This window comes from Lissotriton helveticus, chromosome 2_1 (genome assembly GCF_964261635.1).
Source record: "Lissotriton helveticus chromosome 2_1, aLisHel1.1, whole genome shotgun sequence".
Classification (NCBI taxonomy): Eukaryota; Metazoa; Chordata; class Amphibia; order Caudata; family Salamandridae; genus Lissotriton; species Lissotriton helveticus.
The window spans coordinates 1973704976-1973720961 of record NC_136059.1 but is presented as its reverse complement, the minus strand read 5'-3'; the positions used below and the strand labels follow the sequence as shown (position 1 = coordinate 1973720961).

Below are 15986 nucleotides of genomic sequence, written 5' to 3'. Positions count from 1 at the left end.
CCTTGTTCTCTGTAACTCTAAGGAAGTGATATAGATATCCTTATAGCCTGAGCTCTCCTGATCTCTTTTGGAGTTGGATCAAAGACTCTGCACCGTCTTATATTATGGTCTATTTTGAGTGTTTATTGGTATCTCCTGATCTCTATTGTAGCTGGATCAAAGACTCTGCACCGCCTTATATTATTGTCTGATTGTTTACTGGTATCTTATCAGCACATGACTGCTATCCGATTATGCTATCGTTTACTATACTGTACCCAATAATATGTTTAGTCACCCTCATGTTTCTGTGAAGCGCTCTGATATCTAAAGATCTTGTTCGCGCTATATAAAACTTTGAATAAACAATCGAGGCAATTTATATGGAGTGCATCTGGATGAAATCTATTAACGACAAATTTGAATATGTTTTATCGGGAGTAGTTATGTGGTGGTCTCATCTTCCCCATGTGTATGGTAGAATTCTATGAAACCTGACTTAGACATGCAGGCAAGATCTATTATCCTGAACCTAGTTTTGGTTAGTTTATTAATTAGAAAAGTACTTTGTAGTATTGGAAATGTGAACAGAAGCGATATCATGTATAAAAGCATTTCATTCACTAACTAAAATGAAAGTAATTTCATAACAAATTACTGCAATATGTTTGCAATGACGACTGCAAGATAAGAAAGTACTGCCTTATTGCTTACAGTAAACTACATACACGAAACCTGACATTTAAAAATGATTGGACAACACTTTTACATAAATTTTGTATTTATTTTACAGATATTTGAAATCTTTAGACTGATTCTTGCACTGGCGGCTCATAGCCATCAGCCCGTTCCACTTTTGCACCAGTTTCATCACCAGCAGGTTTCCCGGTGGCACCTCCTTCACCATGCAGCTCCATCAATTTTCCCACTAAAAGGGTAAAGAAGAACCATGCATTACGACAATAAGAAAAAACACACCACAATCAACTACAGGTAGAAATGAGACATTAGCTCAAAATCAAGCTGAAAAATGGGAAACCTGCTAGAACCAGCATCCTTTAAGTAAGGCCATCCTTTTCTGTGATGACACGAGCAAAGAGGTTATTTCAGTGAGCTATACATGTGAACATTAGGATTGGAAAGCCCTTGTGGTTACTTAAAATTCATTTATGTTAAACATCCATGTCTCAAGCATACAGACCACTCCTCCACAATAAGTCCACCAACTCCTTTTGATGATGCTAGCCTTAAACAATCATTAATACCCTGCCCTGGAAATCGTTTACAGACTCAAGCTTATTTGCCAGTTTTATTAGGAGGCTACAGGGCAGAGGGCTAGTGGATGGAGTGGTAGCTCATGTATAATGAGGCAGAGCTGAACCTGTTCGACGCTACCTGTAGGTTTATAGCACTATCGCCCTCAGCACTTTAAGTCTGAACAGAACTTCAAAGCATCTTACATCAAAAAGTCGAAATCTTCGAGATAGGACTGGGGAATACACATATCGTCAGCATTAAGTGAGAAACTTAGAGGCATCCCATTTAAGTTAGTGCGCTTATTATGAGTAGACGCACGCAAAGCTCATGAATAGAGGTCTTGCTGCACAGACCTCTGGAGGCAACGAGATAAAACTGGGCTATGATATCTAATATGAGCCACTGCATTGTCTGATGCGCGGTAAAGCACTTAATCTTTACAGATTGTAAACTAACCATCTAAATGAAGACTCAAACTCCAAAAAATGTGGCTTGTCGTTCACGTCGAACCCTGTTTTTCTGCCTATCCCCACTAGCCTACTTTTAGCTGCACTCAATTTAGTTAATTTAATGTACATCGTAATGACTATCCAAGCTTCTTGACACAAAGTGAAGCAGACTGCCAGGGACGGTAAAACACACAATTGTCAGTGGCTTGCAGATTATGATTTCAGGATAAAAAGCATTGCTTTCATAAGGGAAAAAGGTCCTACCAGAGCAACTTATTGGAAATCTTAAAATGAGTGATCAGGAAAACAGGTCAAGATAATTGAGCAGCATATTAATATACATAACATATAGGTGTAGCAGAGATTGATACTTTTCTTTCTATACAAGGGGATTGATGGGAAGCATAGATATGGTACAATCAATACAGAGTAATGCACTCAATCCCAAGGCATTCTAATTGCAAAGGGGTGCCAAAGTGCGTTGCTAGTGACAATGTACAGCAGTTGCAATGCCCTTTAGCTTTATCCGCAGAGGTTACAAAGATCAGTGTGTTGATATGAGAGTGCTCGAAGATTTGTAATTTAGAGAACACGGGGCACAGAAGATTCTCCAGCATAGAACAAGTAAAGCCTTGAAAGGTCACCAAAAATAGTTTGGGAGACCAAACATGTCGAAACCGTCTTGGTAATTGTAAGATATAGGTCAGGATATACAAGAGGTAGATCGCAGAAAATGATGGGATGACATCACTAGTAAGATCTCCCTTGAAGAATTAGGTGCAGAGGAGTGTTACATTTCCAAAAGGATATAGATCCGTTGCAAATACTACATCAACAACTTCCTGGTGCACACACACAGGGGCAGTATCATGGAGATCAGTGATGCAAAGAAACAAGCTAGATCAGAAACACACTTTTTCCTGAATCACAGATGCACCCACTACTCTCCCCAGGAAAGAAACATCCACATGCAGGTTTACTGCAGGCTAACCTAAGGGGACAGTTATTTGGTCGTTTTGCTTCCAACAAATGGATTACTAAAACAAACCAAAACATTAAGAGCGCTAAGCTTAACGTACAGCCGATTCAAGACTTCATGCAGACATCTATGGTTATCTTAAGGCCTAAAGTTTGAACCCCAAGTAGACTCTTCCATACTAATTGAGTAATATTCTTATATTATTTACAGCGGTAATAAACAGAAGGCATTAAAAATTCCATCTTAAAGTTGACAACGCAACAAAGGCACCAAGGACCTGAAGTAAAGACTTGCCACAAATAGTGCACCAACCCTTTTGCCACCAGTCTAATTTTACACTGCTGCCTATACAGAGTACAGCGCAAACTCTCCAGCTTTGCAACGGGTGGTGTTCACAAAGCCATCTTTCGAATTATTAATAATTAGGCATCTCACTATTTGCAACAACCTAGGACTATTTACAAGAAAAAGTATGGCCGACTTCAAGGAACAGCAGACCACCCACCATTCATGTGTTTGCATTCCCAAACGAGAAACCTATTAAGCAGCCTGGGTTGCATAAAGGGAATCAGCAGTGTCACCCTTTAAACACTTTTTTTTAGTACTTGCACAATGGGCTTAGTATTTATCTAAAAGCCGTTCTGCTGCTGTAAATCCTATGATTTGGATTGATACATCGGGCCCTAAAAAAAGTAGTAAAGCTGGCACCCCGTTGTGGTTATGTTGAAAACTAGACTAGCTAAAAAAAGTACAGAACAGAAAAATAATTTACCATTATTTGATAGGACTACATTAAACATGCTGCTATGAATTCAGGGCTACAAAACATTGCAAACTTGGTTACACATCTAAAATAGAATAGTGAGTGCAGCAGTGAACTTACGGCACAAGCAGATTTTTATATTCAGTTTCCTGGAACATATTAAAACTTACATTCGAACTTTGGCTTTTTCAGCATCTTGACCTTGCGTACATACACATCATGGAGAGGGTAGATGGACTGACAAGCCTTCTCAATGTCTTTGCCAACACTGTCTGGGATCCTGAAATATAACTTCATGTGTTACCATAACATACATATAACCTGCAGTAATCACAACGAGATATATAACAAGCTATGACCCAATACTGGAGAGAAGAAAAAACCAAGATTAAACCTAGGAACATCTGAAGGTAGTTTTGACCAATGACAAGCTGGTAGGTAAGGGTCTATTCTGGTAACCCGATAGCGTGGAACAATCTGGTTCAAGATAAAGCTACGTGAGGATGGGCATTGGAGTTTGTGGTGGTAGCTTGGCATTTCTGTGTACTGCATGTGGGGGATTGAGATCTCCGAATGCCGGGATGGCTCCACTCACACAGACTATCACTTTCATGTACATGATGTCTGCTCAAAATGAATTAACCCCTCCCATGCTAGTGACGGAACCACTCAGTCACGAGTCTCGGGTGGGCTGTGCTGGTGACTGAGCGGTTCCGTCGCAGCCCGCTCGGCGCGCCTGCGCGTCGCGTTCTATTGAGCGGGCAGGGCCGTGACAGAACCGCTCCGTCACAAGCACAGCCCACCCGAGGCTCGTGACAGAGCGGTTCCGTCACCAGCATATGAGCGCCGCGCAGCCCCCTCCCCCCCTAGCGCTGCAGCGGAATTGCCGCCGCAGCCAAGGGGTTAAAGGACTAGCAGACAATCTTGAAATAAAATGTAGTCTTCTTAGTAGTCATTTTAGCACACTACAAGCAGCTGAGAAATATGCTTTCTAGTCCAGTAACAGCGTGGAGAGCTACTTCCAGAGCGCTTCATCATTTGGAGTAATGACTATGGGCCATAGAAACACTTTGGGAGCACTCTAGACTCGAAACTAAGCCTGAGCGGAGTTCAGAGTTCTCGGCGAAGTGCAAAAAAACTGCTGCGCTACGCAAGCAGTGGAGCGAGTTGGATTAATGCTGTTCACAGTGATCTTCAGTGCCAGGTGCTTGTTTGCACTGTGCACCCGGATGCTTGTTTCCAGTCCAGGGAAGACATGGCTTGGCAGTTCAGGCGGACTGTTCCCACGAGGCACAGGGTCAGACTGATTTGCATATGGCCATGTCTGAACTGGGGTGGCGGAGTGAGCTAAAGAATGATGGATTAAACCCAGATCAGTTGACTGGGGTGAGTGCTTGCATTGTTCAACACTCCGTCCATCATCCCGTTTGGTTTTGCTGTGCACCATGCACAGCGCAAGCGGGCACTGCTCTTCTGCCGCTCGAGTAGATTTTTTACTCGAGTGGCAGCTTTCTAAACGCGAGCAGACAGTTTCTCAACGCGAGTGGTCGCGAGCATAGCGATCACTCCGAATGAAAAATCTGACCACCGCCTTTGAGAAACCTCCCCGGGAGGTTGATTTTCTACGCTCACGAACTGACTGCGAACGACGAAAAATATCGCAGGGTGGTGGATTTCCAGAGGGAAAAAAACCCAGCGGAGTGGAGTTTTACGTAACGAAGAGTCCAGCAAACTCAGGAGTAAGGAGTTCACCACCTAGACTTAATCAGACCCCCCCCCCCCTCTCTGCGGCCCTGCAAGACCAGATAACTCAATACTGGAACACATTACTTTTCTGTCCAGTGACCTATTAATGACTGGGGAAGTCCATTCCACCTACATCGCTCCTTCAGTCTCTAGCCTGCCTACTGGTCCCCTTTACCGACACTGCAGTACCCATCGGGAAGGTGCTGTTGGGCATAATGGAGAGGGGAAGAAGAGGCCCCATGCACAAGTAAAAAAAAGTCTGTGCATGATGCTGCACTGGGGCTTTGCTCCAGGGAGTTAAGCACATCAAATTTTGAAAAGTAAAAAGGCTGCCACCGCCCTCCTATTAATAGTACACAGAATAAAGTGGGCGATCCATAAACCCCAAAACGGAACCAAGATCAGATATTTTAAGGCAAAAGCATCCCAACAAGAAGTCATTAAAATATATATATGTGCGGTTTGGAGGTAAAGTGAATGAAAACACAAGCAGCATCAAGTCAATACACAAGACAAACAAAATAAACAATCAAGTACCTTCATTTAGGTATGATCTCAACCTATTGACAATAGTATGTGTGTCAATATAATTTCTATCTGCAAAACCAATTTAACACATGGTGCAAGAGTGACGAACAGTCTAAAATGTTTACGGGGTGTGGCCAAGATGGCAGCGGAGCAGCATCGAGCTTCAGGCGCTCAGCTTGCCATGGCTGATAAACAGAGCTTCCTGCTGCGTGTGGGGCCACCGGAGGCTGGTCGCGGGGTGCAGTTGTCCTGGTGCCCTCTGAGGCAGAGGATGCTCGTCGCAAATACGATTCCGCTGGTCCAGCATTGAGGCCTGATCAGGCCAGCGACTCCAAGGAGACTGCTGACGGCGTGGGAGGGTGTAAAGTAGCGCAGAGGCGTGGACCGGCTAGACACCACCACGACTGGCGGGCTGCCGAGTCATCATCGGAGCAGTGCTCCTCCCGGGGAGGGCTCACTGGGCCCTGCAGAGTGGCGGAGTTGGTGACTGGGCCTCCCGGACTACAGCTGGGACTGGAGCACCAAACGAGGCGGAGACTGCCCCTATCGGGCAGGGTGCTCCAAAGACCGAGGAGCAGAGAATCGTCCCTACATCCCCGATGTCCAAGAAGAGGTAAAGGCGGCTAGCCAGCGCGCGTGAGGCCTACCAGCTGAGGCATCAATACAAGAGCAGCGTCCCCCAGACGTGAAGAAACAGCCCTCCCGACGCCGATTAAGGCGGTGCAGTGGCACAGGTGCCAGGCCTGTGGGATCCTGGATTGCCATAGGTGGGAATACGTCCTTAAAGAGCTTAGTTTGAGGTGGGAGCCCAGGAACACATGCTGGTGCGCCCCGCCACAGCCAAGCACCTGTCATGGTGGGCCCCTCTTGGCGGCATTTTAGTTGCCGGAACAAGCTGTTGATACAGGAGCAGGACTCCTCTGGACTGGCGGGAGTCCCTTGGAGTGACCTGAGAGCGGTTGAGGCGGTGGGCCAGAGCTTCTGCTGACGCCTACCCTGTGGAAGAGGTGGTCAAATCCCTGGCTCCACATCTTACCAACCGTGCGACTGGGCGCTAGCTATGTCATCTCTCCACTCTAAGAAAGACTCCGCTATTAAAGACCAGCAGCAGAAGACAGGCTTGAAGAAGGCGGACTCCCACATGGCCCACAGGCAGACAGCAGTGACTGATACAGAGCCTACACAGGACCCAGCGATGGAAATCACTACAAGGGGCTTCATGAAGCAGCTCTTTGAGGCCCTTAGGGATGACTTCACAGCACTATGCCAGACGATGGCCACAGATGTCAAGCAGCCGAAGGCGGACTTTCAGGAGATCAAGGACAGAGCGGACTGAGCAAGCAGGTGACCGCAGGGATGAGGAGCTTACGGAGCAGACCAGGGAGCTTCTGGAGCTTAGAGACCGCAATGAGGACCTGCATTACAGACTAGAGGATCTGGAGAACCGTTCTCGGAGATCCAACATACGCCTTAAGGGTGTTCCTCTGCAGGGGGATGGTGGTAACCTGGATGATTGGGTACTACCCTTTATTAGGCGCACACACCCTATTGAAGTTATCCCCCTCGACCGCACGCAGAGAGCTGGGCATCAGTCTTCAACTCAGAGCCAACCCCAGGACATTCTCACATGTCTCCACTCGTACAGACAAACGTAACACATTATGAAGGCAACCAAAGATAAGGCCACCATCGCCTTTGAGGTCTTCAGGTGGAGTTATACCAGGACCTCTACCAACTCAGGCCGCACAGTTTAAACCCCTTATCTTATGAACTGAGCATGGTCCGTTCCTTGAGAGATGCTAAGAAGATACTGGGAGCCAACTTGTTAACGGAGGACTCCGATGGTGGCCAGCAAAGACCCGAGGCGGGGGTTGCGGTCTGGTTTGCCACACATTTCCCCAGGTAAGGTTGTGGGTGCACACGGAAGTACCGGGTAGGGCCTTAGTTATGAGGGTGGAGATAGGTGGCAACACATACCATAGTCTCCATCTACAGCCCGAATGAACGGCAGGAGTCATTCCTCAACACTTTAAATACGATTCTAGATTACCAAGACTAGGACCTGGTTTTGGGGGGTGGGGGTTGGATTTTAATATAGCCCCGGATGAACAACTGGACAGCTCTATTCAAAGACACTGACACACTGGGACACTCTGACACAATGAAGCAGAGACTGTTAGACTTTGGCCTTCCAGACATATGGAGGGCCAAAACCCCACCTCCAGGGAGTACACATTCTTCCCAGTGGCACACCAGACATGTGCCCGTATCGATTGGTTCTTAACATTCGAGACTTACTAGTGCCACAAGGACGGTTGAGATAGGAACCACGGCAATCTCCGACCAAGCCCCAATACGGCTTGAACTGGTCCTCTGGGGGGACCCCCAGGGTCACAGACAATGGAGGCTGAACCACAAGTTACTCGAATATGAAGCAAATATTAAAGAAATTTGAGATGCCATTAAGTCGTATCTGTATAGCAATAGCAGCAGGTGTCAAAAGAGAGGAAAGAATAGGGAATACCTCGAATCCCAAGTGAAGGAATCAGAGGGGTTCATAAGAGGACAGGCACCGCCCAGATCAGACTGCAAATCACTGAGGCTAGACAGGAGCTGAAGGGCAGAATATTCGCTCCTGCAAACCAAGCAGCGTTATTACACGGGCGGCAATAAAGCAGGGAAATTCTTGGAGTCTCTGCTTAGGGCCCAGACGGCAGCCAGAAGTATAGAGGAACATAGATGCACGCAGGGCGAACCCTACGATCTGACAGACATAGCCGCCAGTTTTAAATCCTTCTGCACAGATCTATACAGTGCAGACAACCTAGCCTTAGAAGCGGCCCAACAATATGTGACAGAGGTCCCAGGGACGCCACTTCCCCCCTCAGAGGCAGCAAACTTAGATGAGGATATTAGATTAGAGAAGGTCCTTAAGGCCATAGCGGGCCTTACTACAGGGAAGGCCCCAGGGGAGGATGGCTTTTAGTCAGATTTTTACAAGGTCTTCGCGGGAGACTTGGCCCCGGTCTTGGTTCGTTTATTCAACTCCTTCAGTGGTTCCGGAAGGGTGACCCAAATGATGACTATGGCTAAAGTAGTAGTGATCCCTGAGCCTGGAAAAGACCCAAGGGTGTGCGCCCCCCCCCCATATCATTATTGAATGTACATCATAAGATTTTCACGACTATCCTGGCAGCCCGCCTGGCACCCCACATGTAGGGGTTGATAGACCCCACCCAGTCGAGCTGCACCCCTTAACTAAATTGTAGTGACGGTACCCGAAGAATGTGTCACTTGGCCACGTGTCACTCTCCGACACCCATGGTACTCCTCTTGATGGATGCTGAGAAGGCATTTGACCGGGTCCACTGGCAGTATTTGCAACAGAGACCCTGCAAATGTGGTGCGGGAGACCATTTCATGCAATGGGTGGGCACCTTGTATAAGGCCCCCCAGGTGCATATTCGGGTTAACATCGCAACCGTACAGAATTCAAAGGGGCACGCGGCAGGGTTGCCCTCTGTCGCCCTGCTCTTTGCTCTGTATATGGAGCCATTTGCAGAGAAAATCCGCCAGAACCCAGGAGTATCTGGGATCTGCTTGGGAGATACAGAGCATAAAGTCACGTATGCAAATAATGTAATATTATTCCGGACTCATCCAGCAACCTCGATTCCCCCTCTCATAAAGGAGCTAGACCTCTGCAGTTAGGCATCAGGCTTCAAGGTCAACGTGCATCAGAGCCAAGCAATAAGACTGACCCTCCCTCATGCAGAACAGGCTCTAAAGGCACAATTTCTGTTTCAGTGGGCCACAGACGGTATCCAGCATCTGGGTTTACAAATGTTCCCTACCCAGGTTAAGACTGCCCAAGTGAATTACTCTGCTCTCCTGGCTGGAGTAAGGAAAGAACTCTCCACCTGGAAACACCACCTCTTATCCTGGCTGGGCAGACTGGCGGCAGTTGAAATGACAACCCTTCTACGTATCCTTTATGTGATGCAGACGTTGCCGCTCAGACCTCCGTACAATGTGCTGTCGTAGATGCAACATCTTGTTAACTTTGTCTGGGGAAGGTGGGGGGATAAGAAAGATTAGCCTGTAATTTTACCAATTTGAAGCAAGGTGACGGAGGCTTGTGGGTCCCATGCCTGGAGCAGTACTTCCAAGCTGCACAACTTAGATATATGCTACAGTGGTACAACTTAAAGAGTCGGAAAAGCACTGGTGTTTTATGGATTGTTTGATAGCAGGCATGTACATTTGGAAGGTGCCCAGGCTTGCCAGGAAACACCAGCCCAGTGGGCATGCGTGTCACCAGTTTTAAGAGCCACCCTGGGTGTGTGGGATCGGGTACAAGTTCCTCACGGCCTCTCTACCCCAGGTGTCTCCTTTGACTTCTTGGATTGGCAACCCCAACTCCCCACAGCTTACACAGTGGAGGGGTACCTCCACTGGCAAGAGGCCAACTGTAAACGTATTGGGACTTGACGAACACGGGGTAACATTTCATAGGCCTCATAGAAGGATATGGGATTCCTCGCTCAGCATATTGGGAATATCTGTCCCTTTGCAGCTGGGTCACCCAACCACAGATGCAACCCCCCGCAGACCACTTTTTAACAAAATTTGAATAGTGGTATGTCACCAGAACGTCAAATAAACAGTTGTCTGACATTAGTGCCTTTTTAAAAACACCAAACAGGCTAATAAATCCCAGGTGCAGAGCAGGTGGGAATCCGAATTGGAATAAGAGTTCTCCACCAAGGAGTGGCAGAATATCATACACAGGGCCAGGGTTTCATCGTGCAGCATAGCAGACAAAGGTGTTTAAAATTTGCACATTATTGGTACAACACCCAGGTGAGAATTCTAAAGTGGAAGCAGGGCGGGAATGGGCAATGTTGGAGGCAGTGTGGACTACAAGGCACGCTCACCATCATATCCTGTGGTCATGCAAGAAAATACAGAATTATATACTATTCTGGGGGATATAGATGATATATCACATCGATCTGCCTAAACTCTCCCCGTACACTATCTTGGGACTCCCGAATGACCGGTCGTAACCCCTAAAATCTAACCGGGGTAGAGCATTACGTTGGCACTGGGGGCGGCCAAACAGGCGATTTTGGGTAGATGGGGGACGGCGGAGATTCCCACTCGTCTGGATTGGCTTTACAGGATATCGGAATGGAAAAGATTACAGCGGGTCTCAACCAATCCCTTTCTAAATTTGATAAAACATGGGGTACTACTATAGATTTATTGTCCAATGAGTTTACTGAGCTTACCTGCCTGAAGTACCTTAGACTGCTGCGCCTTACTAACCCCTCCCTCCCCAAGGAGAACACTAGATAGACTTTGCTAGATCTAGGTGAGCCCGCCATGATCCCACGCACAGATTATCAGGATTGACCCCTCTGATCTCCCTTCTCTTTCTTTCACTATCTCTAGTTTAAACTAATGTTCCCCACCAGCCAGTGGATGTAGGTGGCACCTAATGTAATGCTTGTCTTTTCAAAATCAATAAAAGGAATTAAACCATGGAAATGTGTTTACACAAAACAAGCTGCGATGGAATGATAAACAGCCGCTGAGCATCGGAAGAAATAAATGTCAAAAATTCCAAAGATTTTTTTTTTTTTTTTTTTTTTTTTTTTTTAAAGGTGCGCAAGTGTACAGCATTTGTAGAAAGAACTACTGGAAGGTAGTCACAGGATGAGAACATTTTGGGGTGGGAGCACGAGGTCTTCAAATAGATGAAATTCTTAGACTAGGTATCAGGTAGGTTAAAAGCAAGTTGCAATGAGGTCAGCAGAGTAAGTGGTTTGCCACAAGAATAGGATACAATTTCCCAGACACTTAATTTTTCCTAACCAACAGAACACTTTGCATGCTTTTATTAAAAAGTTGTGATTATTAAGACTTCAAAACCACCACATCACGCAATACCATCCCAAAATCTAGAAATCAACTAGCATTAGCCTGGTAGTGGCACCTAATTTGCCATGAGCAGCCTCCAAATTACAGCCATTGTGCCTTCTATCACCTCTTCAGCACCAAACAACCCCTTCAAGACTTCAGAAAAACAACAAGCATTAAAAATGCAATTAAATTAAAGCCATTTGCTTTGCTATACAATACCTCAACTTAATAAAAGGCGAGCCCTATTGCATTTTCAATGCTTGTTTTTGCTGTTACTGCTATGAACTTCTAGGGGACATTCAAACCCAGATTCACAGAGCAGGTATCATGTTGACAAAATAGCCACCAATCACCCCACCAGCACGCACATCGGAGACGTTTCTGTACAGTATTTCATGGGTGACAGGCAACCGGGCCTATGACTGATTAAGTCAGACTAACAGACAGTGATAGGAAGATAGAAAACTGCACACATCCCCATGTAACGGGTCGAATGGAGGAATGTCGAAGGGGATCCTTGGGTCGAACTCCGCACAACAGTTTAATGGGTCTGCCTGGTTTTCCTTTGGCACGAGGTAGAACACTAAAACATTTGTTTTTGGGATGTTCATTTCTATTGCTTGCTTTACCAGCACCTGCAGCATTTACACCACCCTTGAGGTCAGCCCTTGTCATCCGATAGTGAAAGTAGCGGAAGTACCACCCTGGACTCTCCGCGAGGACAAAGGGCGCAGCTGGAAGATTTACAGCGTCCAGGGGTGAGTGCCAGAGATGCTGCCACATCTGGTGTGTACTGCAAGAGTCATCCTCGTGACACACAGGGTGTCCCGGCCCAGACGGCCATTCATGGCAGGAGCCACTTTGGGAACGCTCACAATAGCACCAAAATGCCACGGCTTCTATATTTGGACATATCAAAGACTCTCGCCCCCCCTCCCCCTCCCAGAAGTGCAGCACAGGGACGATATCGGCGATCAACATAAGCTGCGAGCAGCCACACCACAAAGCAAGGGTCAGAGGTTTTATTATACTCGACACGCCTTTCAGCTGCATCATAACAGCCCCAGGCTGGACAAGAGAGACGGGACTAGGGCGAAATAGGATACGCTATAGGGAAATGAGTCGGAATTATTTTGCTTCTATTTTCAGAGTAAATTTCCAACTGCTTGAGGCCATGAAGGATTCTAGTTGCACTCCTGGCTAGGAAGAGGTGGCAGTTTACTTTTTTCCAAGCCACGTTCAGGGAATTCAATTTTACCAGCGTAATACACAAGTATATTTATTCAAGTAAAAACCTCTGATCAAGTTCAGATGCACTTCACTTTTTCCCCCTATTTTCTGTCGGTGGTGTTGACGAGCAAAAACTGCCATTATCAGAATCTCTATTTTTAAAGGAAAGCACCCACAAGAATGAATGCTGCGACTGAAGGGAGCTGAGCCTGTGGGGTGAAAAACAGGGAGACATACTCTGGTGGTGTGTAAATCGTGGTGGAGCCTGCATTTCTAGGCCGAGAAATCTTGGCACTGCGGGTGGCACTGAGAGTCCCCTGCACCTCTTCCTGAGACATTGCTGCTGTACTGGTTCGGTCTGGGCATAGAAGCCATTGTCCAAACCAGGAGCCACCTCCTCTTCCAGTCTACGTGCCTGAAGCTTGCAAGATGGACACAAGCAGCAGCATGGACACAAGCAGCAGCAGGCAAAACAAGTATTCGCCTGGCAGCCGCTGTTTATTTTTGCATCGCGCTTTCACTTTAAAGTGAAAGCGCAATGCAAAAACAACAAGCGGCTCCATGTCTCCTTTTTTGTCTGGCCCATCCGGACTGGATCGCAGGGCTTGTTGACATAACATGCCTCTGCGATAAGAAACTGCTTCATAACAGCAGTGAAGCAGGCGATCCAGTCCAAACGGGCCGGACAAAAAAGCCAAAAAGAGGCACCCTAGAAACCTTATTTCCAATGGCAGGTCACCGTTTAACATAAACGGTGACGCAAGCCAATGGAAATAAGGGGCATAGCTTTAAGTCCTTTTCTAAAACTCCTCATCTGCAATAAATCTCACCGAGCGAGCTGCGCACGTGCAAAGCAACACTAGGCGTGACCTAAAAAGGAAGCCACAAGCCCTCTAGCAAGGAAAATGAGATGGTGCTGGAACCTTTAGACAAAAACCTCAGCTCAATACTAATAAAAGACCTTGGCTTGAATCAATCATTTGTTTTGCTTAGAATGATCAACCTATCCACTAGCAAAAGTTACAAAAGGAAAAGGTTAATGGGCCAGGAATCAACCCACGAGAATACTGAAAAACATCAAACAGCAGTTCAAAAGATCCTGCCCAAAGGCAAAATACACAAAATTAAAGACTTACAGCTTGTTGACCACTTCTTTCAGGTCATTTGTTTGCACCTCACGGGTCATAATTTCCATCATTTTCTTTCGAATCTGACGGACCTGCTGATGCTGGGCATAAGAGGTCTTGCGGATCTGATTATTACGCTTCTTGGTGAAACCAACACAGAAGAGCCGGAGCAGGTAGCCATCAGTGGTCTTCACATCAATATGAGCCTCAATCATAGTCTATATAAAAAAAAAGTTGCTTACTTTCTGCTCAACACTTGGGAGTCACAAAACCCTATTACACATAAATACCATGCATAACAAACTCAACACAGTAACTATTGAGTAGTTAATAAGTTAGAGATTAGCGCATACAGGCAAATGAAAGGGCTTTTCAAATAACCCATTACAGCAGATATGTATTTTTTAACCAAGCAAGGGACGCTGATATGTTAAATAGGTTTACAGCTGTTGGAGCAGATGCTACCAACTTGCAAGAAAACAGAATATATCTAGTGTTCACCTATTCAAATTCATCTGTCCTTACTGCCCAGTTGTTACCCACAATAGCTTCCCTTACAACACTGGCATGCTGAATTTCAACTGAAATGGGGATGTTGCAAATTAAGTTCAATAGTTAGCAACTAGATATCTGCCAGAGGTCATGATTCTCAGTGTCTTGCCCAACTCAGAGGGCAGCTTGTAGGTTAACACTGGCAGATAGTCTTATTTATTCCAGCATGATAAATTCACTAATAGGCTGAAATGGGCAAGAGAAGAACTTGTATATCATATCAAAACAAGGATTGATCACAAAAAAATGGGGGGGGGGGGGGGGGGGAGGAGGTGTATGCTCTTAAGACACATACAATTTTGTGTAAATGTGTTCACACCACCATTTGACCATCCAGGTGACATCCAAAAAATGTAGGTCATCTTAAAATGAATGCATTATATCCAAGATATATAGCAACATATTAATGCAAATTATTAGTTATTCACAATGCTTACAGGAGACAATTTCATTTCAGTGCAGGCAGGAGATAATTTGTAAAGGAGTTATGGGGCTGAAACTGGACCTTAATCTTACGCATGCGAAAGAACATTTATTGAACTGTAGTCAAAATGACAGCATAAGGCTTGTCCTATCACGGTTGACATTGTAAACAAGCAATTGGGACATTTACACTTGCTTTAGAGCCAAAGTGACCTCTTGAGTGAAGAACTGACTATCAACAGATCGGAACCAAGAATATCAAAATGTGGCTCAAAGACTGACCTTCACTACAAAAGACACACGACCACATTTGGTCTTCAACAATACCATACAAACTGGACATTTATTTTATACTGTGAGACAGACTATGAACTATTATGCTTTCCCAACTCAATCTCATACATTCATTCCTTTAAAAATCAAACAGTAACAGATTCCCGCTTTATAGAAGAAAAGGTTCAAAACATACACCTGCATCAGACCAGAAACATGTTCAACAAGCCACATTGCACTAATGTCAACTATGACTCTATACACATGGAGGCTTTTTTATGCTAAGCCACCTATAACAAACTCAAAGTATTAAAAAAATAGCCTAGCATCAAAATCAACCTTGGCAGGACATTTACTGACCTGCCATTTTTTAACCATGGAGCACATTTTGTCTCGGGTGAGGTCCATTCCGTGGAAGTTGGTGAGGCAGTTCTTGCCTTGGACATCTTCTGTGATTAGTTTAAATTTCCGGAAGGCCACTTCATCATTCTGGAGATCAGCGAGACTCACCTCAAAAACACGACCTTTAAGACCATCTGATGCAATTTCTGTAAATAAAAGTAAACATTTTTATATAGATAGGCAAACTATCCTGGATGCACTTGAATAACCAAACAGATTACTTCTAAGTGATAAATGCTACAAGTGTCAATAATGGAGAAATTATTAGTCTTTGTTTTGTTCTCTCATCTAACATTTCATTATTCTACCAATCTTGGTTTCCTTTTATGGTCCTTTGAAAATGCCAGCTT

At 45.5% G+C, this 15986-nt stretch overlaps 1 protein-coding gene across 1 annotated transcript in view; it reads right to left on the bottom strand.

The window, feature by feature from the left end:
- Positions 1-742: 742 nt before the first annotated feature.
- Positions 743-15986, bottom strand: part of RPS3A (ribosomal protein S3A) — a 33698-nt gene continuing 18454 nt past the window's right edge. The window contains exons 3-6 of the mRNA XM_078676917.1: positions 15595-15782; positions 13996-14204; positions 3598-3707; positions 743-907 (exon numbers count right to left, since the gene is read on the bottom strand). Of these exons, the coding sequence (XP_078533043.1) occupies positions 786-907; positions 3598-3707; positions 13996-14204; positions 15595-15782 (629 nt within the window). The 3' untranslated portion in view covers positions 743-785. The remainder of the gene's footprint in view (positions 908-3597; positions 3708-13995; positions 14205-15594; positions 15783-15986) is intronic.